The 25,693-nt window shown below is 45.0% G+C and overlaps 2 protein-coding genes across 3 annotated transcripts in view; both read left to right on the top strand.

Moving 5' to 3' along the window:
- The first annotated feature begins 1,886 nt into the window (after window positions 1-1,886).
- Window positions 1,887-20,726, top strand: LOC132955181 (alpha-N-acetylgalactosaminide alpha-2,6-sialyltransferase 2-like). 2 transcript variants are annotated; one of them, XM_061027932.1, is made up of 10 exons: window positions 1,887-2,072; window positions 13,028-13,455; window positions 13,653-13,824; window positions 13,940-14,105; window positions 14,749-14,923; window positions 15,595-15,733; window positions 15,814-15,917; window positions 18,697-18,780; window positions 18,862-18,961; window positions 19,483-20,726. In XM_061027932.1, the coding sequence occupies exons 2-10, from the start codon at window positions 13,208-13,210 to the stop codon at window positions 19,651-19,653; spliced, it is 1,359 nt and encodes a 452-aa protein (XP_060883915.1). In that variant the 5' UTR covers window positions 1,887-2,072; window positions 13,028-13,207; the 3' UTR covers window positions 19,654-20,726. The 2 variants fall into 2 exon arrangements, with proteins under 2 accessions (XP_060883915.1, XP_060883916.1); XM_061027933.1 differs by lacking the exon at window positions 1,887-2,072 and adding an exon at window positions 11,394-11,519.
- Window positions 20,727-21,298: 572 nt separating this feature from the next.
- Window positions 21,299-25,693, top strand: part of LOC132955182 (ankyrin repeat domain-containing protein 1-like) — a 10,964-nt gene continuing 6,569 nt past the window's right edge. The window contains exons 1-5 of the mRNA XM_061027934.1: window positions 21,299-21,437; window positions 23,126-23,153; window positions 24,104-24,169; window positions 24,835-24,966; window positions 25,194-25,301. Of these exons, the coding sequence (XP_060883917.1) occupies window positions 21,424-21,437; window positions 23,126-23,153; window positions 24,104-24,169; window positions 24,835-24,966; window positions 25,194-25,301 (348 nt within the window). The 5' untranslated portion in view covers window positions 21,299-21,423. The remainder of the gene's footprint in view (window positions 21,438-23,125; window positions 23,154-24,103; window positions 24,170-24,834; window positions 24,967-25,193; window positions 25,302-25,693) is intronic.

Raw genomic sequence — 25,693 nt, 5'->3', positions numbered from 1 at the left:
TGTGGGTACAAAGTATAATAGAACTCTTACCCCTGGAGGCAATGACCTACTGGCTCAAGGACAAACCCTCTTCATTCTATAAAATATGGGACCCCTTCTTAACCTATATTGGAGTACAGACAGCACAGACTTTGCGAAGAGGCCTTTATGGACTTATTTGGACAGATATTCCTAAAGAGGCCCGTACTCAACCTGTTTTCAACCCTTAATCAAGCGGAAAAGCTGTTACTCTTTACTGCCTGAAGTCTTGGTTATGTAGCCATTTTATTTGTAATTCTTTTTGTCTCTCGTTATTGTAATTACATTTACTCTTTATTTAAATGTTTTCTCCTCCTGTTTGTTTTAAGTATTTCTCTTGTCTGTTTTTCTCCCCCCTCACCACCCTTTTGTGCTATATGCTTGCTTAATTTTGCATTATGTGGGTTGGTTGTAGGTTTTTTTTCTTTTTCTTGCCTGTATTGTTCAAAATACGGTAATTGATGTAAGTGTTTCTTGCTTGTTGTCTTTCAGTTTAAAAATAATAAAGATATCTTTAAAAAAAAAAAAGTGGTCAACCAGGAGTTGACTGTGACGTCACCGTCGCCGACTGAGGAGCTCTGACTCTGGGTATACCACCTGTGGCAGTGATGCGTCTGGCCGCCCCATCAGCAGGATGTTGGGGGTAACAGGATCGAGGTCTGCCACATCAGAGGAGGTGTAGCCTAATGGCTTGGAATTGAGGATGCCCTCAATTTCTACGAGCACTGTCTGCAGGACCTCTTCAGTGAGGGACTTGAGTGCTTGTTTGAGAGATCTTATCTCTCTCTCCCAATAGCCACCAAAATGGGGAGCACTCGGTGGATTGAAAGTGAACTTTATCTGCTGCGGGGCGAGAAGTGCCTGTAGTTCAGGCTGCAGTGATTGGAATGCCTCTCGTAGTTCTCGCTCTCCTCCTTTGAAATTAGTGCCCCGGTCGGAGAGCAGTTCATAAGGCTTACCACGACATACCACAAACCTCCGCAGAGACATTAGGAAGGAGTCTGCATCAATGCTGGAGAGGAGATCCAGATGCACTGCCCTTGTGGGCATGCACTTGGAAATGATTCCCCAACTTTTCTCTGTCCTTCTGCCAATCTTTATGGTGTAGGGACCAAAACAATCGACGCCTGTTGAATAAAAGGCGGGTCTATGAAGGCGTAGTCTGGCTGGGGGGAGATCTGCCATCCGAGGGATGTGGGGTTTCCCATGCCACTTCTTGCATTCAATGCAATGATGCTGGTGATGTCGAACAGCCTCCCTTCCTCTAAGTACCCAATATTTCCTTCTTAGCTTGGCAAACACTCGCTCACTTCCTGGATGATGAAGCTGGTCATCATAGTGCTGTATAAGGAGCTGTGTCACTTTGTGCTTGGGATCTAGAATGATTGGATGGATGGTTTCTGCATTGATAGCAGTGGTGTTGCGCAGCCAGCCCCCAACACGGATGAGCTGTAAGGCCTGGTCAAACTCTGGAGCTAAGATGATAAGTCGGCTGCTGCCTGATAAGGGTTTACCATCCAGCATCTGTTGAAAGTCAGTTGGAAAACTCTCCTGTTGCACTAGCCGGAGTAGGGTTCCTACTTCCTCTGTATAATCATCAGCAGAGGGCGAAGTGTTGGCCGCCCCATGAAGGGACTGGGCTGTTGCTGTGATAAGCTCTTTCCAGGTCTTGAACTGCACCATGTCTGGTACAGTAGGGGGAGCAGCTGTGATGGCGAGTCCACAGAAGGTAGGTTTCTTTATTTCCTCGCAGTCATCAGGGATAGACTGTACTTGCTGCAGCTGTGGCCAATGTTCTGAGCTCTGTTTCAGGAAGGCAGGACCTGTGAACTAGCGGTTGTCTGCTGTTAGCTCATTCAGGGGCTTGCCTCTGGTTATATCGTCCGCTGGGTTATTTGCAGAGTCTATATATCTCCATGAGTCCTTGGCAGTGAGTTCTTGGATCTCTGCAACTCGCGTTCCTACAAACACTTTGAACCTGCAAGTGTCAAGACTGCAGCCATGCAAGAACGGTCGTTGAATCGGACCACAGTGCGACCTGTTGGATAGGAAGGGTGAGTTCTTCTTCCAACACTTTAGCCAGTTGTGCTCCTGTAAGTGCTCCACACAACTCGAGACAGGGGATAGACTGTTGTCTCTTCGGAGCTACACGAGATCTAGCTGTGAGAAAAGATGTCTCCACTTCACCATCAGCACTCTCTGTCCGGAGATATGCTACAGAGCCATAGGCGAGCTCTGAGGCATCGCAAAATATGTGAATTGCTCTCCGACTGCTTTCAGTGTCAATCCTCTCACTGCTGTAACACCTCGGTAGAGTGAAGTTCTGCAGAGCAGGGAGCTCACTCTCCCACTGCTGCCAGGCTTGAAGGAGATCTTCAGGGAGAGATGTGTCATCCCAGCCCCTATTTTTATCCCACAGTCGCTGCACCACAACCTTTGCTCTTGTGGTATATGGCACTATAAACCCCCCGGGGTCGTACTGACTGGCAAGCACTTGGTATATGGTTCGGAGAGTGACTGCTGGGTGCTCAATGGGACGGTGCTTGTAAGAAAGCGTGTCTGAAGAGCAATGCCAGAGGAGTCCAAGAGCTAGTTCAGAGGTGTTTGGTTGACCTTGAGTTATCCAAAGCTCTGCACTCTCTGATCTGATCTCAGTTGGGAGATGAGATATAACAGAAGGCCTATTACTAGCCCACTGCCTCAGTTCAAAGCCCCCACTTGCCAGGGTGTCCTGCAGTTTATCGATGAGGGCTTTGGCTTCATCCTCAGATTTCAGGCTTCGCAGACAGTTGTCAACGTAGAATGACTTCAGGACTGCCTCTCTGATGTCCTCACCCTCCATGCTGTGATCGATAACATGTTTCTGGAGAGCGAACGTGGCACAGCAGGGAGAGCAGGTAGTTCCAAACGGGAGCACTCCATTTGTAAATGTTTGGTGGCTCTTCACGTTTTAGGTCTCTCCACAAAAATCTAAGGAAGGTGTTGGGGTTGTATCAAGTCAACTTTGGTTATATTCTTCAATAATTATTTCTAATTATTAATAATATAAATAAAATATCATTAAACTATGTTTAATCTCGTTTTGGGGCACCACCCTGTACTCAGGGAAATATAACCAAAATATCACTCAAATCAGTCTCAAAGTAGTTATTTAATTACTAATATTATTAATAATTAATAACTATATTTAATAAATTGAAGGCGTGAAATCCGTACACAAAGCCTTCGCACCCAGCTTATATCACAATGCAGATACACCAGTAATCACAAACAACTGCTCTCTTAAATTATAACAGAATTTATTTAAACAAAGCAACATCAATCCAAAATCAATGAACTTAATCAAACAAATAACTATCATAAACTAATCTAAGCAACAAACATTATCAAGCAAGGCTTGTGGATGAGGTGTGAATGTGTGTGTGTGTGTGTGTGTGAGTGTGTGTGTGTGTGTGAGAGAGAGAGAGAGGGGGGGGGAAGAAGAAAAGGGGGAGATTGCTTCGTCCCACGTGGTCGCCCTTCCGATGGCACACACCTAACCAAGACCTAATGTGGCCTTAATGTCTAAAAGAGACCGAGTTCGGCCCTACACGATCTGTGTCTCTGAGGCGTCTGGATAGCCGCGAGTGTACAGATCTCTGTGTGTGTGGGTGTGTGTATGTGTGTGTGTGTGTGTGTGTGTGTGTGTGTGTGTTAGTCAAAGGGGAAGAAAAGAGGATAAAAGAGGAGCGTAGAGGTAGAGAGAAATGCGTGCCTGAAGAGGCCGGATCACAGTCCGAATCCCGCGCCACAACTCGGAGTAATTCCCTTCATTCACAGAAACAAACCAATGGCCGAATTCAAGTTAATACGACTTACACTGGCCTTTCTGATCAGAAGAATAATACCCGGTTATAACGCTGTTACGCTAAACACATACAGGACGCAGCAGTCCGAAATGGGAACAACAAGAGTTTTAAACAGGTAAAACTCAGGACGCGACGGTCCAACAAAGATAAAAATTACAGTTTCTGCTTCAATCAAACAATTGTTAAAAACACTCTCTAAAGCTAATTCTGCCCAGACCTAATTAAGCCTCACTTGTGAATCGCTTTGCCTGCGATCGGTGAAGGAAAAAGGAGTCCGGCGATAAAACAGATCTTCTGTCCGTCCTGGTGCAGAGGCGTCTGATGGCGGCGAGGGTCCCTTACGGCAAGAGCGGCTTCGTTGGTTCTCCGTCGAGGGGAAAGATGTCCGTTGATGTCCTTTCGTTGCAGGACGGAATAAGACCGTTATCTTTCTGATAATCTGTTATAGCCTAACGCTCTCCGAGAAACTGAGATGCGTTCACTGGACAATCCGAGCTCGGAATTTGGAACACTGCCGGCTGCGGATTACCTGCGCGCCAAAACTTAAAACAAAGGAAGATTGTTGCAGGAAACAAGAGGTGAGCTTGGGTCTCCGAGCACTTCAAGTCAGCGCATGGAAAGAGGTAGAACGAGGGGAGTCTCAGAGTTTTGTCACCTGGCCGCCTTCCTGTGGGGTCTCCCTCAGGTTCCGGTCCCCCCTTTACGTCACACGTAGGTGTGAAGTACCGCAGGGGATTCTGTGATAAAGAGTCCTTTTAGGCCACTTTGTGATCTCAGTAAATAACTCAAAGGCCCAAGTCCATGGTTTGACTGTCCTAAGCCTGCGTGGCCCAACAAAGGGTTGGTCTTCAGGGAGCAACCTGACATGCCCCGAATGTCGCTACTGACAGCAACAGCATGCTCGCGGAATCTCAGAAGCACTGCCAGCAGAGAGGCCCCTCAGGGTTGGTCCTGGGAGTAGGAGCTTCTTCAGGTTCTCACCTCTAAACTCAAATGAGCAATTGAAGACCACTCTGTGTTTCCCATTATGGGTTACCATGTGGTGGGGGATATACCAGCTGGTTGGAGTGTCTTCACCACCGTGTTCCAGCTTCTTGATGTAACCTGCAGTGGCTAACCTTTTGATTTCAGAATTATAGGCCTCTGCTTTCTCTGGATCTCTCATCAGCCTTTTCTCTGTGGCTCTGAGCTGTGGTATGACTGCCTCCTTGGGTGCCTTGACTGTAGGCATGTTCTGAACACGTAAAAGAGGAGTTGCGTATCGATGGACACCTTCTATCTCGACTCTTATGGTTTTGCTCTCCAGAAGGGTTATGGCTTCCTTGTCCTGTTGTGAGCGAGTGCAGGCCTTTTCACTTCTCCAAGGCAGGATGTCCATTTGCCACAGTCTCTCAACATGACAGAACAGATGTGAAAAGGCACTGCTGTTCAGACAGGCATTGCCTTAATCCCTGTGCTGGACCTTGGAGAGTCCAACCAAGGCGGGTCTTCACTGCTGCAGGGCCTCCAGGGGGCCCCAGGTGTACTGGCTGTATTGGTGTGATCAAATGAGTGTGATCAGAGCCTATCAGCAAAACTGGTCGTACAAGTTGCAATGGCTGCAGGGGCAGATCTCACAGGTGCCTGTACTTCTTCTGCAGGGCCTCGACTGGATGTGTGTGTTCAGCTAGTCCTAGGCGTTTTGCAGTAAATGCTTTGCTGATGGAAAACACACAATGTGGTTCAGCTGCCGGGGAAACAGTGAATGAGACCATGGCGCCATGAAGAATCTGTAGCTCTTGTCTGACAGTTCTGAGTGGGAGGTCCTCAGGTTCTCCTCGGAGGCCTAGTTGTTGGGCTGCTGACTGGAGGAGGATAGTACGTTCAGAACCATCATCCAGAATGGCATAGGCATCCAGAGTTCTATTTCCATTCCTCAACACCACTTTGCTGATTTTGAGAAGGACTTTGCGTCCCTCTAATGGTCGATCAATATACAAAATTTCCTCCGCTGCACTGCTGCAGGGTTCCTTCAAGTGCTCCGTCTTCACTGAAGTCTGCGCTTTACCGTCCTTAGCCCGGTCGTGGATGTCATGTAGAGCTAGGAGGTGTCTACTGTTACAGCTTTTGCAGAGCATCTTCAGGTTACATTCAGCTGCCCAGTGACCTCTTCCACAGCGCCAGCAACGGTAGTTATCCTTAATACAGGTCTGCTTCTGGCTGGAGCTGAGCATCTTAAACTTATCACAGTTATTGAGAGAATGTTTACTGTTATCACATTAGGGGCAGTATTTCTTACTTATCTCAGTTGAGGTTGGTGATGGAGCTGCCGCCTTCTGGGGCATGGACGTTGTGTTCATAAGAACTGCTGAAGGTCCTGAAGTAAACTTGGAGATTTTCATTTGTCCTTTGGTCTTTGTCTCCTTCTCCCTCTTTGAACTGCTACTGAATCGGGTATTATCTTCCTGCACGTGTAGTTCAAATTCTAGCCAATCAGCCAGGTCAATGAAACTGGGCACAGGTACCCTGTGGGGGTGAAACGGCGTAAATTGGAGCGAAGATCATGTGGGAGTTTACTCAACAGTCGAGAAACATGTGAGCCACACTCTAGTTCAACTGAGCCCTTTCTTCCAAGTTGTTCCAACATACTCACTAGGGAGCACACACGCAGGGCAAACATTCTGAAAGCACGTGCATCGCCACTTGCAATGTTAGGCCCGTCCATCAGTTCAGCAATGCGTTGTAAGGCCAACTGGTGGGGCTGTCCATACTGCATCTTGAGGGCTTCCATGGTGTCAGTAAACGGATGTTTAGAACTACAGTAGGAGTCAGCAATTAACTGTGCCCCTTCAGTCTTGAGGTGGTCAACAAGTATTTGATACTTGAATCTCTCTGAAGCATCTTGTGGAAGAAGATTGTCTAGGGCGATACTTAGCCGGTTGAACTCTCGGGGGTTCGGGTGGCTCATGTCAGGGATTGTGGGTATTGGGCCCCTGTAGATCCGCTCCTGTCCACCTACTGGGCTTGGCGTTCGGTGACGGGAGTGACAAAGCTTGTGGGGTTTGCCCAGCCTCCTGGTTGCATCGTTGCCCTCAGGTGGCGTTAGATCTCTGTGTTGTATTGGCCTGTAATGACGCTCTTCAGCTCCCTCACTATTAGAAGAGCTAGGGTCAGACTGTTTATATGTTTCTATACTGATGCTTTGCGTTCGTGACTTTGCGAATGCCGCTCTATGTTAGGAAGGCTGGTTGATATTGGCTGTTGAGAAGAGTTGTTCAACTGTATCTGCTGGATTAAAGCTCCTAAGTGTTCTACTTGTCTGTGGAGCTGATGAGAATCAGTCTGATTGCTGAGCAGCTCCAGCTTAAACTTACTGTGTTCCCTTTCGTAGCTAAGTCTGGCGTTCTGCAACTTAAGCTCCTCCAATTCGTTAAGCAGTGCTGACTTCTCATGATCAATCGTCTTCTGATAGTCTCTTTTAGGAGGCCATTGCTCCTTAACTTCCCACTGTGCAGAAAGACCTTCATCCTGACTGATGGGTGACGGTGAACGCTCTCCCCCAGGAAGTGAGCGTGCTCACTCCTTTAATCACTTCTTCAAAGTAGACAAGATGACAATGAATCGAAGTGAAACTAGAAAAGAAAATACAAGCTGCATTTAGTAGTTGGCTATGAAACAATATTAGAGTGTAAATTTACATTAAACTCCTATAAACCTAAAAATAAAATGTCTCAATATAGACGATCAAACATGTAAACAACAAGTTAGATTCAAGATGATCCAAGATGGCGCTCCCCTGTGGGCGACATAGCATAGCTCTCCGAGTCAAGTTTTTCGTAGTTTTCGTGTTATTGTTTTCTTTTCTTTCGTTTAATGTGCGGTACGTTAGGGCCAGTGTCAAGTATGATCGGGCGACACTGATACAGCTTGGTGAGATGAGTCACAAAGGACATTTTAACGCCAAACTGCTCGACTCCTTCCCGGAGCTACACCTTCATGCCAGAACAACACAGGGCCAGGCCGCAGCCGGGGGTTTGCTTGGCACCCTGAGACCGACACGGAGGCGAGGCAGGCGGGGAGGCGCTGAGCGAAGACTCCGACACCTGGTTAGCAAGGGTAGGCTAACCCTCCCGGTTATACTTCTCGCCAACGTCCAGTCGCTTGGAAATAAAGTGGACGACCTTCTCAGCAGGATGGCTACGCAGAGGTACATTCAGGACTGCTCTGTGCTGTGTTTCTGTGAAATGTGGCTCGGAGACAGGACTCCCGATGAAGCCATAACACCGGCAGGCTACACGCTCTTCAGAGCCGACCGCAAGGCTGCGGACTGCGGCAAGACCCGCGGGGGAGGGACAGCGATTCTTGTCAAAAAGTCCTGGAGCACCAACAACACGGTAATATCGCAGTTGTGTACTAAAGACGTGGAGTTTATCACCGTAAAGTGCAGACCATTTTACCTACCTAGAGAATGCAGTGCATTATACTGAGTACAGTGTATATCCCCCCCTCTGCTAACGAGGATAACGCACTCAAAGAACTGCACGACATGATCTCTAGACATGAGAACTCATACCCAGATGCTGCTTTTATTATCTCAGGGGATTTTAATCACTGTAACCTCCGGAAAAGTATCCCCAAACTCCACCAGTTCATTAACTTCCCCACCAGGGGTAACAACACATTGGATCACTGCTACAGTAACATCAAAAATGCTTATGCTGCTGTCCCCAAACCTCACTTTGGAAAGTCTGACCACCTACAGTCTTGCTACAGCCTACTTACACCACAAAGCTGAAAGCAAACCCAGTCACAGTCAGAACTGTGAAGATGTGGACTGACAGTGCACTAGCAGAACTGCAGGGCTGCTTAGAGGCCACAGACATGAATATTTTTAAGGAAGCCACAACAAACATTGATGAGTACACGGACACCGTAAGCAGCTATATAGATTGGTGCACCTCTGTTTGTATTCCCTCCCGGACCATTCGTGTGTTTCCTAATCAAAAGCCCTGGTTCAATGCAGATGTACGCATGAAGATCAGGAGCCGGTGTGCAGCTTTCAAGTCAGGGGACACCGTGGAGTACGAGCATGCTCGGTAGGAGCTACAAAAGTCCATCAGAGCTGCCAAAAGAACATACTCCCAAAAACTTGAAAGCTGATGGACAACAACACGAGGAGTATGTGGCAGGGAATACAGTCCATCTCCAACTACAGAAGTAACTCAAACAGAGTCCAAGTTTGTGACTCCACCCTACCAGACACACTGAACAGTTTCGATGGCAGATTTGACAGACAGAACAGCGACACCCCTACAAAGTCCCCCATAACCCAGAGGAGACAACCCCTACAAGTAACACAGACACAGGTCCTTCTGAAGAAGGTGAACCCCCACAAGGCTGCAGGCCCTGATGGGGTGGCACCAAGAGTCCTAAAAGCCTGTGCTGAACAATTGGCAGAGGTGTACACAGACATCTTCAACACCTCTCTCAGGCAGGAAACCGTCCCACGCACCTTTAAATCATCTGTCATAGTTCCAGTCTCTAAAGAAACCACATACAACCACAATGAATGACTTCAGGCCAGTGGCACTCACACCGGTGGCCATGAAGTGTCTGGAGAAGCTGGTCCTTCACTCCATCAACTCTGTGATTCCAGACACTGTAGACCCCCTACAGTTTGCTTACCGCACCAACAGATCGGTGGACGACGCGGTGGCCCTGGCACGCCACACTGGAACATCTGGACACTAACAACACGTATGCACGCCTCCTCTTTTTGGATTACAGCTCCGCCTTTAACACCATTCGGCCAATGAAGCTGACTGGGAAGCTGGCAGACCTTGGAGTACCGACACCCACCTGCAACTGGATCCTGGACTTCCTTATAGACAGACCACAGGTGGTGAGGATGGGAACAAAGGTCTCTGCTGAGCTCACAGTCAGCACAGGAACCCCCCAGGGCTGCTGCCTCATCCCAAAACTGTTCTCACTGTACACATATGACTGCGTCTCCCCCCAGGACAATAACAGCATCATCATTAAATATGCAGACGACACGACCATCCTTGGCCTCATCAGAGGGAGGGATGAGTCCTCTTACAGGGAGCTGGTCCACAAAGTCCTCTTACAGGGAGCTGGTCCACAAAGTCCTCTTACAGGGAGCTGGTCCACAAAGTCCTCTTACAGGGAGCTGGTCTACAAAGTCACTGTCTATGGAGAGGACAACGACTTAGTTTTGAACATAGACAAAACAAAGGAGTTAATTCTGGACTTCAGGAGGAAAGCCCCCCATCTGCAGCCTCTCACCATCAAGGGGACTGTGGTGGAGCGGGCTGACAGCTACAAGTTCCTTGGTCTTCACATCGCGGAAAACCTGAGCTGGGCCCAAAACAGTGAAGAAAGCACAGCAGCGGCTCTACTTCATCAGGCTGCTCAAGAAGACTGGACTTAAACGTCAGCCCCTCACCCAGGCCTACAGAGGACTCGTTGAAAGCATCCTCACCAGTGGAATCACTGTGTGGTTCGGAAACATCACACTGTCTGAGAGGAAATCGCTTCAACGGGTCATAAAGAGTGCAGAGAGAATCACTGGCTCCAACCTCCCCTCCATGGACACACTGTACACACAGCGCTGCAGAGGAAAAGCACAGAGCATCCTCAAGGACAAACGGCACCCAGCTCATGCTCTGTTCAGGTGGAAGAACTCTAACCTGTGACACCACAGGCCAGAGAGCATCTCCACCCACAAGACCCAGAGAGCATCTCCACCCACAAGACCCAGAGAGCATCTATCACCCACAAGGCCCGCTACCACAACAGCTTTTTCCCTGCTGCCGTGAGACTTGTAGCACAGGTCATTAAGATGGGAAGGAAGTACCTCACCCCACACCTCACAGACTAAATGGACAGTTGATCACCTCACAGTGCAATACTAGTGTGCAATATAAAAAACAGTGCAATTATATAATGTGAAAAATATGTGTGCAATAACCTCAGGTGCAATAAGAGATAATAAGTGCAATAAGAAAACATATTTATATTTTCATTTCATTGTACAGTATTCCCCTTGTTATATGTGTATTATACAGTATATAACTTCTGTACAGTTTATTTTAATTTACTTAGCTGTTAATACAACTTATTTATTTGTACTTTTTTGTACTCTCTTTTTTTCTTACAATGTTATTCTATTTTATATATAATTTTAACTTTTTTGTAGAAGATGACTCAGGGAGAAACGCACAAGAATTCCAATGTACCTGTACTGTCCTGTACTTGTGCAAATGCCAATAAACATCTATTCTATTCTATTCTAGATGTACAGCCATCGCTTTCTGAAGGATTCAAACTAAGGATGACTTTGGATTCAACATGGAAACCCATACAGACACCACCATGCTCCTTCTCTGTTACACACTTTCTACTTCCTGTTTTCTGCTTCCTGTGTCTTCTCAGATTTCAAAATAAAGGAACAATAACCTTTTATTCAAACGACAATGAAACTTTGTCCTTTAACATATAAAACACATCAAGGGCAGAACACCGACTGTAAAAATAATTGCCCTCTCACAGAGGGTTGGCACTGCGACACTCGATGAGCTGTGGAGCTCGCCGCTCAGAGGAGCCATCATTAAGAGAAGAGTGAGGAACACAAAGGAAGAAGATTCTGATCTGGTGAGAGGACTTTCATTCTTCTATTTATGACGTTAATAGGTATCAGAGGTATCTGAAAACGAGGCTGGAACGTGGACGCGGGGGAAAGGACAAACTGACCCGTTAATATGATATCATTTATCTTTTTCTGAAAAGACTGAACCCTCTGCCTTTATTTTACAGCAGATCTCCACCTACACAAATTAAACTCTGCTTTCATTCACTGGAACTCTGCACAGGGGTTAAGATAAGATAAAGAAAGAAAAAATACACGAGAAATAGATGCCTAGTATTATCTATTTATATTGTATTTTTTCTTCTGTTTTCTGAGCTGTTTTTACCCAATGAGGGATCAATAAAGTTTATCTTATTTCTTAAACTTTATCCAGGAAATGTGATACAACAGCTCACAACAGAGGGCAAAGGTACTCAGCAATAAAAGACAAACATATTAACAGTAATCAACTACTAGAGGAGAGACAGTAAAGAGGTGAATTATAGATAAATACAAGATGCACCCCTTCACTTGTGGAGAGATGAAATCGGCTTTCGACCACTGTGACACTCAGTGGGTGGAGTCGGTTGTTTCTCAGTCGGACGCTCCTGAAGCCACACGTCGATGTGTCATTGGACAAGACGCTTGTCGTGAATTCCGTTTTATTTCCACTTTGTTTCCCTCACCAGTATGTCCTGTTCCTCACACTTACACGTCTGTTTAACCAAAGACGATTTGGTGTCAGAGTATCATCACACCGGTGTCACTTTGTTAACTAGTTTTTCTGGTGGTGACTCCCCTCTGTTCACCTTTTCCTTGGACAGTTTGGACATTTATTTCATGGTCCTTCAGAAAGTAAGCGTTTGTTTATAGCCTGTTTTTTGTTTTAGTAAATTAATTTTGTCGGTCTGCACTTTGGTCCTCCTCTTTGTTTAAATACATAAATCTGACGACATAAAAATGTGCACATCAATTCCGTAAAAAAACAATTAAAAGTCTTAAGTTGCAACATCTAATATTTATGTGGTACATTTGGTGGTCTTGCTCTGGACTCCGGTCAGGGATCTCTCCCGCCCCTTCCACATAATTCTGGGAAAGCATTACGCAGGAACAGCACACATTCCTGCCCTTCCCCAATGCTTACAAGGAGACGAAGTGCCAAAACACCAAAAAGAGGAGGCTTTAATGACAACAGCATGACATTGATTAAGTCAGACACAGCGAAGGGGGGGAGGAGGGTTTCAAATGCTGCTTGCAGAGGGAGCAATTTGCATTTGAAGAAGAGTGTATCAAAATGTAAAGCATGCTCTAAAAAGTAGAGAGGATGCCTACCTCAGGGGATCATGGTCTACTATTCCAAAGGTGAAGGTCTCTACCTCCTCGTCCTCCTGCTTTGTGTTCTGCAGCATGAGGAAACGTCTTCATTAAAAAAAGGATTTGAAACTATGTTGATGGTGAAATATAAAGTTTCCTCTTCGACCTCGCCTCTCCTTGAATATTTGCTCACTTGTCAACTCTCTCTTTCTATCTGCAGAGAAGAAGCCACACCCAAACGATCCCTCTGCCTTCTCTTGAGTGTTAAACCAGAGAGAGAGACCTGAGCAGGACTACATCCTCGCAGACCTCGATCCCTCTGCCTCCTCATAAGCCTTCAGACAAGACCAGCACACGCACCGCCTGCCAACAGGGGCGTCAAACACTCTTTGACAAAGGCATGGGGACGTGGAGGAAGCTGCTGATTGGCCTGTTCACCGCCAGCTCCTTGATCCTTCTCTACCTGTGTGTACACCTGGAGAAGCGTCCATCCTGGTCCATACACTCCCGGGAACACCTTCAAGTCTTCGCTCTGGCAGAAAGCAGAAATGCGAGCAAACATGATCAAAACACAGAGAGTCCAGAGAGCGAGCCGTCTGCCCCGGTCCATGGAGCCTCTGACGGACGTCCAAGTCTTCATCCAGGGAGGTGAGTGAACGACCCAAGTGGACCCGGTCTGAGCAGAATGTAGCGGTAGTTTAATTCTTTACATCTGAACATCACAAACCAAGACTCCACCCAGTGTTCAGTGGGGGAATTACGCTCCGTTTACAAAATCATTATTTTCCAAGATCTCAGGCAGAACTCTCAGGGATCATCTTAAAATCTTGTTCTGTCTTCCACAGCAACTCACAAGTCAGTTCCAGGTCGGTTGAAGGCTCGGACAAAACCAGAACTATGTTCAGCACCAAAGCTCCCGTAGTGAAGCCTCAGAGACCCACAAAGGCAACCAGGTCAACAAAAGAGCCAGCCTTCATTGGAGACAGCTACCTGAGTGAAGACAACCAGCTACAGACAGTGAGTGTAGAAAAATGATGAAATCTCCTCCTGTGAGAGTCTGCAGGCCAGGTGGAGCTAAGGACGCTGCTTTATGGTTTCGTTACAACCCTGCTGTGTTATCTGCTCCCTCCAGCTCTGCTCAGACGGTCTCCAAAGTCGGGTCAAGAAATCTGAATTTGGGGAGCGGTATCTGAACAACATCCCGGTCCTGATGCTGGCTAAACACGCGACTCCGGAGCAGTATAAACGGCTAAAGAAGTACACGCCAGTCCACGGCTGGAGCGGGATCAATTACAGAAGTAAGTTTAAAGGCTTTTTATGTGGCAGATGATCCAGCAGATGTCGCCCTTGAGCACCAGCATGAAACCAAAACAACTCGCACTGCATTGTTGTGTTAGCATGCTAATGCTAGCGATCTTTATTATGCTCGTATCTTCACACTGCATGTAAATTTACCTGAAATGAGCGTGATCTAGAAACACAGTTAAGCAGTGAGTACAGTATGTTATTCTTCTTTTCTCTAGTCCCTCAATTAAACAACTTTTATACACGAGGGGAGGAGTCAGCCGGCCGTCCGGGCGATGTAAACAAACTGAAGATAGGACTCTGAAAACTCTGAAAACATCACAGACAGTGGGACTCGGGTGTTACACCCATTGTAGACAGTCATGACTCACAGAGTTATTTTCAGAGGAGATACTTGATTTATATATTTAAGTCTGAAAAATCACATATAAAGCCTTTCGCTCCAATATTACATTCATTACTTCACTATGAGCATGCCCCTTCACATTGAGCAGGTTTTCTTCCATCAAAAATCACCAAATCTGTGGGCGGATGCACAAACATGGCCCACAAAAAATGTGTAAAAAAAAAACGTTCAGGACTGTGTTCAAATACTCTAACCGACATTCAATCTGTGTTTTTTTTCTGTTTCTACAGTGCTGGTGGAAACTCTTTCCCTCCTCAACTCTTCTGCTAACTTGCAGATGTTTGACGACTGGAAGGACCGCAGTAAGAAGTCCGAGTGTATCCGCTGTGCGGTGGTGGGGAACGGGGGGATCCTGAATAACTCAAAGAAAGGGGAGGAGATCGACAGTCACCACTATGTCTTCAGGTACAAAACCGACTCTGGACTAGCTTAGCTCTGCGTTTGTTCATGCAGGACTAGGAAGTCATGCGCCCCAGCTGCCCACACCCAACACCAATTAGCCTACAGATCAAGGCGGTCGATCTAAACACATCTTCCGTCTCACTGATCTCTGCTACACTAATACTGCTCACACCGCTGCTGCTGCTAGCAAAGCTTTGCCTCCACCACCCCAGTCACCTCCCTTCTGCCTCAAGACTTTGCGTCACCCTTGGGTTAGGGTTTAGCTCTGCGCTCTCTGGAAAGCTGTGGCATGCTGCCCAGAGTGGAGCCTTCAACGCCAAGCATTAGCCCGTCTGTAAATTCTCTTGGTGTTTCTTTAAAGGTCACATCTGGTCTTCAACCAGTGTAAATAAGTCTCAGAGCTCCTCAAAACATGTGTGTGAAGTTTCTTGTTCTAAATCCACTCTGATCCTGTATTTGATCATGTCTATAAACCCCTCTATTTCAGCCCCGCTCAGAACAGGCTGTTTCTGTGTCTGTACCTTTAAATATGTAGATGAGCTGTGTCTGACCACGTGACCAGAGTTTTTATTTTCTTACAAGATGACCTTCATGCCGTGAAAGATTTTCAATTGTTTTAGGGCTTTGAGATAATTTATGTTGTCATCCATGTTTTTGGACTCCTGTTTTTTTAGGACCAATGGGGCGATCATTAAGGGCTTTCAGCAGGACGTGGGGTCTCGGACCACCCACTACACATTCACCACCACCACACTGAGTAACTCATATAAAATGTACAAAGGTCTTGGCTTTAAAGGACCCCCTTTGTCTAAGGTGAGTTACATTTCTTCCTGCATAAAATGCTCGAGTAATGACCTCAAATCATCTACATGACGCCCCACTACTCCCCGCAGGAAACACGATATGTGATGCTGCCATCTCATGAACGTGATTACCTGATGGTGAAGGCCGCGGTGACACACACCCGAGTGGAGAGAGGGATAGACCGGGGACAAGAGTAACACAATGTTCTTTTAAATTTCTTCTTCTCTACATCTTCCTCGTGTTCAAACTGAATTTTCACACGTTCTGGACAGACTCCCAGGAAGTAGGGCTGTGTTAGAAACTGTTAGAAACAGAAGCTGTGTTAGAAACTGATTACTGCATACTTCTTTAGAACCCGATATGTAGTCTGACTGCCAGTCCTGACTAAGCTGGTTTACAGTCTTGGCATGAGGAAGTAAACAACCACCCAGCTGATGATTCAATCAATCAATCAATTTCAGGCAAGCCGTCCATCAACAATCCAGTGGGGGCGGGGTTGTTCTGGCAGGCCGTCAACCAACGATCTCGAGGAGCCTAAGAGAGCTCAAGAGCTCCCAGGAAAGTAGGTGGTTAGTGACTGAGATTTACAGATAGATACATGCAGTAATATGATGTACTGTATATGCACAGAGAGAGAGAGAGAGAGAGAGAGAGAGAGAGAGGAGCTCAAGGTGCCCCGGTAGTCTAAGCCTATAGTAGCATAACTAGGAGCTGGTCTACACCAGCACCAGCCCTAACTATAAGATTTATCAGAAAGGAAAGTTTTAAGTCTATTCTTAAAAATACAGACTGTGTCTGCCTCCTGGACGATTTCAGAGGAGAGGAGCCCGATAACTGAAGGCTTTACCTCCCATAGTACACTTAGAGACTGTAGGTACCACTAGCAGGCCTGCATTCTGGGACTGTAATGTTCTTGAGGGACAGTATGGCACTAGTAGCTCCTTAAGATAAAATGGTGCCTGGCCATTTAGAGCTTTGTAAGTGAGAAGAAGGATCTTGAGTTCTATTCTAGACTGTATAGGGAGCCAGTGCAGAGAAGCCAGGACAGGAGTAATGTGGTCCCTTTTCCTAGTTCAAGTCAGTACACGAGCTGCAGCGTTCTGGACCAGTTGAAGAGTCTTTAGAGACTTGCCAGAGCACCCTGACAAAAGAGAGTTACAATAATCCAGTCTGGAGGTAATAAATGCATGAACTAGTTTTTCTGCATCACTTTGCGACAGGATATTCCTGATCTTGGAAATATTACAAAGGTGAAAATAGGCTGTTCTTGAAATTTGCCTGATGTGAGAGCTAAAGGACATATCTTGATCAAATAGAACTCCTAGATTCCTAACAGTGGTGCTAGATGCCAGGCTGATGTCATTAAGGACAGTCACATCATTAAAAAAAAGTCTCTCTGAGGTTTTTAGGGCCTAGCACAATAACTTCAATCTTGTCTGAGTTAAGTATCAAAAGATTTCTGGTCATCCAGGTCCTAACGTCCTTAAGGCACGTTTCTAGCTTACATAACTGACTGGTGCCATCGGGCTTCATTGATACATAAAGCTGAGTATCATCTGCATAACAATGAAACTGTATGGAGTGTTTCCTCATAATATTTCCCAGAGGAAGCATATATAATGTAAAGAGAATTGGTCCAAGCACTGAACCTTGTGGCACTCCATGGCTAACTTTGGTGTGCATAGTGGACTTATCATTAACATGTACAAACTGAGATCGGTCTGATAAGTAGGATTCAAACCAACTTAAAGCAGTCCCTGTAATTCCAAGTAAATGTTTTAGTCTGTATAATAGGATCTGATGGTCAATGGTGTCAAAAGCAGCACTAAGATCGAACAAGACGAGCACAGAGAGAAGTCCCCTGTCTGAAGCTAGAAGTAGATCGTTTGTAACTTTAACTAGTGCAGTCTCAGTGCTATGGTGGACTCTAAATCCTGACTGAAACTCCTCAAATAAACTGTTGTCATGGAGAAAGTCACACAGCTGATTAGCTACCACTTTCTCCAGGATCTTTGAGATAAAAGGAAGGTTGGGTATAGGCCTATAGTTAGCAAGAGTTCCTGAATCTAGAGTAGGTTTTTTGAGTAGAGGTTTGATTACTGCTACTTTAAATGTCTGTGGTACATAGCCTGCCAGTAAAGACAAATTGATCATATCTAATATAGAGTTGCTAACTAAGGGAAAGACTTCCTTAAACAGCTTGGTTGGGATTGGGTCTAAAAGACAGGTTGACGGTTTCGATGCAGAAATAATTGAATTTAGCTCTGAAAGGTCGATTGGAGAAAAACAGTCTAGACTAATATCTGGTCCTGGAACTGTCTCTGCCATATCAGACGTATCCGCACCAGGTAAGGGCAGGAGGTTACCAATTTTGTCTCTGATGTCTAGAATTTTGTTGTTGAAAAGGCTCAGGAAGTCATTACTGCTGAGGGCTAAAGGATTAAACCCAGCTGCAGTGTAGAGTCCACTTACAGTCTGAATAAAACTGCCACATGATTTATTTAGGGTGCACTCACACTAGGCAAACTTGTCCCGTACCATGCTTAAGCAGGATTGCCCCCCCCCCCCCCCCTCCTCATTGCCCCGCTGGCCTGCACTCACACTGTTCCAGGACTAACCGGGCCTCAGCACGGTTAAAAGGATGTTCATACATCAGAGAACAACACAGAGAACATGACGGATACTTCACTGACTTTGTGTCTTATTTTGAGTCATGTTACTTGGGACACATATTAGTGTTAGAGAAAACCTGGTGAATTAAACCTTCTGGCCTGATGTTTTATATTTATATTGTGTAAAAGAGTCATGTGTCTAACCTCAGCATGCACCACAAACATTTACATTCACACCCAAAACTTTGTTGCAGCACGTTACAACGACTTCTTATCCAACAATTCTTTCTCTTAATAAAATCTCAACTCTCAGTTTTGTGTGTTTTTTTTTTTTACAATACTTGATGTTTTTCTTCACAGTCCAACCAACATGTTTGGAAAGGACGTGTCAGCTAAGAAGTTGAAGATGCTTCATCCTGATTTCATGCGTTACCTCCGGAACAGGTGAGTGGATGATCTGCAGAGCGGGGAGGGGGAGGGGGCATGCAGTTTATTTCTGATATGTTGTGTGATTTGTCATTTCAGATTCCTCCATTCTAAATATCTGACCGTTAGAAATGCGAGAAATTACCGTCCGTCGACTGGAGCTGTGATGCTGCTGGCTGCACTGCACACCTGTGACGAGGTGGAGTTCTATATTTCTTCTAATTTCTGTCAGCTGGTTACTTATTTACCTTCTTACTGTGTACGTCCCGTGCATTCAAGGAAAGCCTAAGACAGAGAGAGTAGAAGCGTAAACCTGAACAGAGCGTCGATGACATCATCATGACATTGATGAAGTCAGTTACATAGTGCTGAAAACAGGCGAGCGGGACGCTCTGTAGACATGAGAGACGTCATTCTCCCTGTTGGACGTCATTGTTCTAAATGATCGACTTTTATTTATTTATGTATGTATGTATTTATTTATTTATTTATGTATGTATTTGTTTATTTATTATTTATACATTTATTAATCAATTAATTAATTAATTAATCAATTAATTAATTAATTAATTAATTAATTAATTAATTTATTTATTTATTTATTTATTTATTTATTTATTTATTTATTTATTTAGTTATTTAGTTATTTATTTATTTATTTAGTTATTTTTCCTGTTGTCCCGTCTGACTCTGTCTTTGGTGTCTCCTGTGTGATTGAAGGTGAGTGCGTACGGCTTTATGACTCCGGGCTACGAGAAGTTCTCCAGGTACTACTACGACAAAGGCCGCCGCCCGGTAGGCTTCACCACCAACCACGACCTGAAGATGGAGCTGGTCCTCTGGCAGCAGCTGCATCAGGCGGGGCTCATGAGACTCTACACGCGCGAGTGAGACGCAGATGACGTCTGCAGAGAGTAGAAAAAAAGTTTACATTTTACAAAGACCAGGTCACACAATGCACCTGTGGTTTTTACTGGTGATGGAAAGGATATTAAGGTTGTAAACTCTGGTTGACGAGTCCCTTTACTGTCACACCACATGTGTTGTTCCTAGGGAAAAAACTGAGAGTGTTTTTATTTTAGAAACAAGTCGTTCTTTTCCTTAAATTTTAAGTTTCCCCTGTCTTAGACTCTGGTGATCTTTTCTTTGTACATGCACGCCTCTGCTCAGTGTCTCCATATGGTTGATGCATCCTACCAAGCATCCTCAAGGTTTCAAAACAAACCATGAAGCGCTGACTCAGCATTGTGAGTTGTACTCTTGGGTTGGATGGCATTTCACCATGCAGGAAAGTACTGGACAATAATCCTGCTTTCTCAGAAACTCTTTATGCTTTCTGTCCCAAACGCTCGGACAGAAACTGGGAAAATGGGCTTTTGGGTAATCTGCACCCTCATCAAGGAGTCTGTTGCAGAACGACTTGAAGCTCGAGGATCTGAAATGATGGAAGCAGATTCTACAGGGTGTCGATGCTTTTTGCTTTTAGCTTGAACTACTGACTCAAAGATGTGACTCCAAGGCGGTTCTCTTTGATGCAATCTAATGTTTTGTAAATTGTGTTTTGAAAATGGACTTGAGCTTGTTTAGTTATTTTCTAGTCTTCTGACTTCTCAAAGTGCTTTTACACTGCAGGTCACACCTACACATTCACACACTGATGGTGAAGCAGTGGGAGCAACTTGGGGTTGAGTGTCTTACACAAGGTCACGTCGGACATGTGGCTGAAGGAGCTGGGGATCGAACCCTCAATGAGAAACAAAACCAAAAACAAGCTACAAATCAGGGATGTGTGTGTATGTTACTAAAAGGTTTTTTTTTTTTTTTTTTTAATATCGAATCAGATAAAGGGATCCGGTCATCTGAAGTTGTTTTATTTCAAAGTGCAAGAGGGGAAACGGGAGATCTTTAAAGTGCAATTTCTGAATCTGATTTTCACCTTTTTGAATAAAAATCTGTGGTTTGTATCTCAGTGTGTGTGTGAGTGATTCTGTGTTAGTTTGAATCTACAGAGGAACAGGAAGTGCGCCTCAGCTCCAGCTCTCAGCCTGTCTTTAGGTCGACTGAAAGTTAGACTGAGACAGCATTTCCAGCATGGAGACCGCCATCGATGGGACTCCAGCGCCCCCTGCAGGAACAGACAGGGGACGACACTCAGGCTTCATCTGTTAATATTTACAGTCTCTGGTAACTCTTCTGAAAAGTATCTTTCACCTCCTCGACGTCAGGTAGATCAAGTTTGAAGTTTTCTCAAAGCGCCATCCCGATTTAATGACCTCTTCATCGTCCGTGTTTTTACTTTTCAAAATAATCTCGCTGGAACATTTGTTGAAAAACATTCACCCGCTGCATCGGGTTTGTGATCTTATTTCTGCCACCAATAAAACTGAAGCGCTTCTTCTTCTTCTTCTCTGGTTACTGGGAGGTCAGACGGGGTCAGCAGCCGACTCCTGCAAGTTCAACCTGCAAGGTCAACGGTCGACAGAGACACGTGTATATGTGTGTGTGTGTGTGTGTGTGTGTGTGTGTGTGTGTGTGTGTGTGTGTGTGAGTAAGTGTGTGTGTGTCTATATTAGGAGGCAGATGAAGCTCCTGATGTCCAAACAGGAAGCTCATCTTTAATCTTCTTCTTCTGCTGCTGCTGCCGGTGGTGTGAGCGCTGACATGGAGCTGCAGAGGTGAGCTCGTTGATTACTGATTATTGGTTATTGGTTATTCCTGCTGGATTCTCTTCTGTGTTTGTTTGTGTCTCTGTGAGAATAACTATCTGTAATAATATCAGCCTGAACACGCCTCATGTTGAGTCATTATGAACCGATTAACGAGCTGACAGCGTGAACGCAGGGCAACACTCGGAGACGGGACGACTGTGTCTGCCGATTTCTGATGTGAAAGAATTTAAATATATATTATTACCAAAAATAACTTCAACATAACATGATGAATTTCTTCTTTTAAACCTTTAAAGTTTGTTTCACCTGAACGTTTTTAAAATTCAATTTCGAGCTGAAACTGGAGACGTTTTTGTGTCATTTGTGCCCTTTGAGATTTAAAATATAAATCTCCCAGACAAAAACGTCCTTTAATCGAATTAAACGATCTTTGTCTCAGTGTGTCGCTCCACCCTGAAGAAGACTCAAGCTGAGACGTGTTGGTGAATTTTAAACATTTCTAGCCGGACGAATAAATGGCCTTTTTATATTGTTTGAACCCTCCTGAGTGTCTGGACCCGGATCATTCCATGTTTTGTGGTCTTCAGTTTTTTTTCTCCATGTTTTACCAAACCTGGCTCCTGTGTGTCGGTATGCTCTGAATGGAGCAGAAAGGAAGTTGTTGCGACAGGTTGACCTTCCTGAGTTTTTTCAGGATGTTGAGCCGCTGGTTTTGATGGTCCATGTGTGATTGTCAGATATTTGCACAGAAACCTCAAACTGGAAACTCTCTCCACTGTGTCTCTGTTTAGGGGTGGGTGGTCATCCTGCACCTTGTTTTTGGTGTCATGTGGCAGCTTGTCTTGTTGACACCAGTCTGTCAGCCTCCTCTCTGTAAGCACCCTGAGTGATCAGCCCCCCCCTGATGTGTTTGTGTAACGGATTGACACACAGTCCGTAGAGTACAGAGAGTACAGAGAGTACAGGAAGGAGATTCAGCACACAGCGATGTCTGTCAGACTGAGCAATCATTTATCCCCCGAGCCGTGAGGAGCCCTGAACCCCCTCACAGTAATCTCATGTTATTTTGTCCCTTCAGGCTCTCCGTAGATAGTGGTCCTCAGTGTCTCCCTGTAGTCTCAGTGATGTAAAAGAAGAACACTGCTGCATCTCTGAATGTCTCATTTCACTTTAACAAACTCTCAGACAGTAATATCCACCTGATGACATCATACATTGACCTTATGACATCACACATTGACCTTATGACATCACACATTGACCTTATGACATCACACATTGACCTGATGACATCACACATTGACCTTTGTTACCGTTCCTGTTTGACCTCAGTTTGGGATCCCTAACCACTTCCTGTTTCTGTGCTGAACTTCATGTCCTAACCTTCACTCTACCAGAAGGGCCTTACGTTATTTCAAAATAAAAGCACACAGCAAGTGCAGTACTCTCAGCTTAGGGCAGTACAAATATTCAAAATAAAAGCCTAGCAATTTCTATTTTTAAATGTGAAATAATGGAATTATACGTGTTCAGGTCCAAATTCAAACCTCTCTCTGATAGAATGTATTTTAAATGTATTTTATCGATCTAAAGTAATGAATCTGAACGGATCACTGAGCGGTGAAACTCCGATCTCTCGCAGCCTCTTCAGGATTTCATACAGAAACACTAAATGTTTTTTTTTTCATCTTCAGGTCGATCAGCTGTGACGACGACGAGATGGTGAGAAAAATAAAGTTTACTTTTATTTTTCTTAATTTGAAAATGTAAAAAATTCAGCCTTTTTCTTTTTAAGGTTTTATTTTGAAATGTTTTAAATTCATCAGAAAATAAAGACTGATGAAGTATTTACATACACCTTTAACTGTGTGTGTGTGTGTGTGTGTGTAGATGTCTAGGTTTGTGTGTATGTGTGCTGTGACTGATGGATTGTGTGTGTGTGTGTGTGTGTGTGTACTACCTGACCTCTGACCTCTGACCTCTGCCCTCTGCCATGTGATTGGTGGTTTAAAAGTGACATCATCTGCAGCCAAAAATCTCTCTCCTCTCTTAAGTACAAAACGCTGCAGCCAGGACTTTACCAGGTGACAGAGACAAGCGCACATCACGCCTTTTACTTTGGTGCGCCGGTTGCCATAGCGACACGTAGCATTGATATAAAGACAGATATTCTCATGACAGCGTTGTACAACGGACTCTGCCGCTTCTTCTGCATCAGATCACATAACCCGCTGAGCGCTGACCCCTCCCATTATAGGGATTGACCAATAAAATGTCACCAGAGAAGGTCATGTACGAATCCCTCTCTCCCTCTCACTCTCACACACACACCAACACACACACACAGACACAAACTCGTAACTGAGGCGTCTGTTCCTCTTTAAGCTGCTAGTAATGTTTTACAAGGCAGAGGTCAAAGGTCACTCAGCAGAGTGTCAGCTGGAGGACTTTAAATAAAGTTTTATGATTAAAAGTCACAGAAACAACAAGTTCATTAACAATCTGAGATCTCTGTAACCCTTAAATGTGATAAGAACCCGACCCGGCTCGCACGTTGAACGATCATGAGGTTCAATAATCTAAAATGTTTTAATGTTTAAAGATCTTTTTTGATCATGTTCATAAATAAATGTGTTTTTTCTTGAACTGTTTGATCTCTGTGTGTCCATCAGGTGGCGGACTATGAGTCGTCTGTCACTCAGGAGAAAAAAGACTCTGCTCGTCCAATCAGCGTAAAGGTCAGAGCAGAACTCCTCTCTGTGATTGGCTGATTAAAGTACTGATTTTTTTTAAATATCTGAACCAAGTCTTCAGTTAAACCAGCTACTGGTTAGATTTAGAAATGCTGTCTCAGTCTAACTTTCAGTCAACCTAACGACAGGCTGAGAGCTGGAGCTGAGGCGGGTTTTAAACCTCCTGACAAACCGTTACACCGCGCCCACCTGTCAATCAGGTCAGCTACACGCCTTATTGTGAATAACTCTTATCCTTCATCAAATCAAAACTGATGAGTCATCAAAACATTCACCCCCCGTACAGTGTGTGTCCATCGAGACATGAGCTAATCACACCTATTTGGTTTTTTGAACCAGGCTGTAAACATGTTAATCTCTGCTGTAAAAACAGGCTTTTTAGAATGGGTGTGTATGTGACTTCCTGTTCTTCTGCAGCCAGCCTCTAGTGGACACTCCAGGAACTGCAGGATGTTACACTTCAGCATCGGCTTCATGTTTCAACACCAGAGGTTGCTGCTTGGTTAGGCTTAGACTGTAACCTGTTTTAGGGTTAGGACTAGACTAGCATTCAGCCCCGTCCTCGTTAAGTTTTAGGTTTGAGTGTCATTATTAACTTTAGATAATGACGCTAATCTGTCCGTGTGTGTACCTGTCTTAACTCTCCTCAGACGGATAAATCCGGTCGTCTTCTACTCGAGACTCCTGCTGACCTTCAAAATCTTCTTCTTCTGAGGAAAACTAAGAAAGAGCAGAAAGCAGCTGTGAGGAAATCTGCAGCTCCCCCTGCTGCCCCGGTGGTGGTAAGACAAAACTACACTCACCTGTACAGGTATCACACTATCACTGGCTGTTGTTTACAGCTTTTCCCCTGAGGAAAAAGAAGGGGACAGGTTCATCAACATTTAACTTTTCTAAAAGAGGCTTAACTTTGGACAGTTTGTCAAAAATGAAATGTTCAAGTGAAATTCTAATCTTGATATCACGGAGCAGTTTGAGTTTAACGGGTGATGTGATCACTGTTCCTCAGCCGTATTATGTGGACGAGGAGGATTTCTTTAAAGCCTGCGATCAGAATCAGCTGCTGTTGATTGACAGGTACCTGGAGACAGGCGGAGACGTCAACGCCCGGGACTCGGTGAGTCATCAACACTCTCTGATTCTATTGGCTCTGATGAAAATACCTTTTTTTTTTAAAGAATTTTAAATAAAACTTTATGTGAAGTCATCAGGACAGTTTGTGAACACAGGGCATTGATTATGTGTGTGTGTGTGTGTGTGTGTGTGTGTGTGTGTGTGTGTGTGTGTGTGTTTGTGTGTGTGTGTGTGTGTGTGTTTGTGTGTGTGTGTGTGTGTGTGTTTGTGTGTGTGTGTGTGTGTGTGTTTGTGTGTGTGTGTGTGTGTGTGTTTGTGTGTGTGTGTGTGTGTGTGTTTGTGTGTGTGTGTGTGTGTGTGTGTGTGTGTGTGTGTGTGTGTTTGTGTGTGTGTGTGTGTGTGTTTGTGTGTGTGTGTGTTTGTGTGTGTGTGTGT

This window comes from Labrus mixtus, chromosome 21, assembly GCF_963584025.1.
Source record: "Labrus mixtus chromosome 21, fLabMix1.1, whole genome shotgun sequence".
Taxonomy (NCBI): domain Eukaryota; kingdom Metazoa; phylum Chordata; class Actinopteri; order Labriformes; family Labridae; genus Labrus; species Labrus mixtus.
This window is presented reverse-complemented; position numbering and strand designations above follow the sequence as displayed.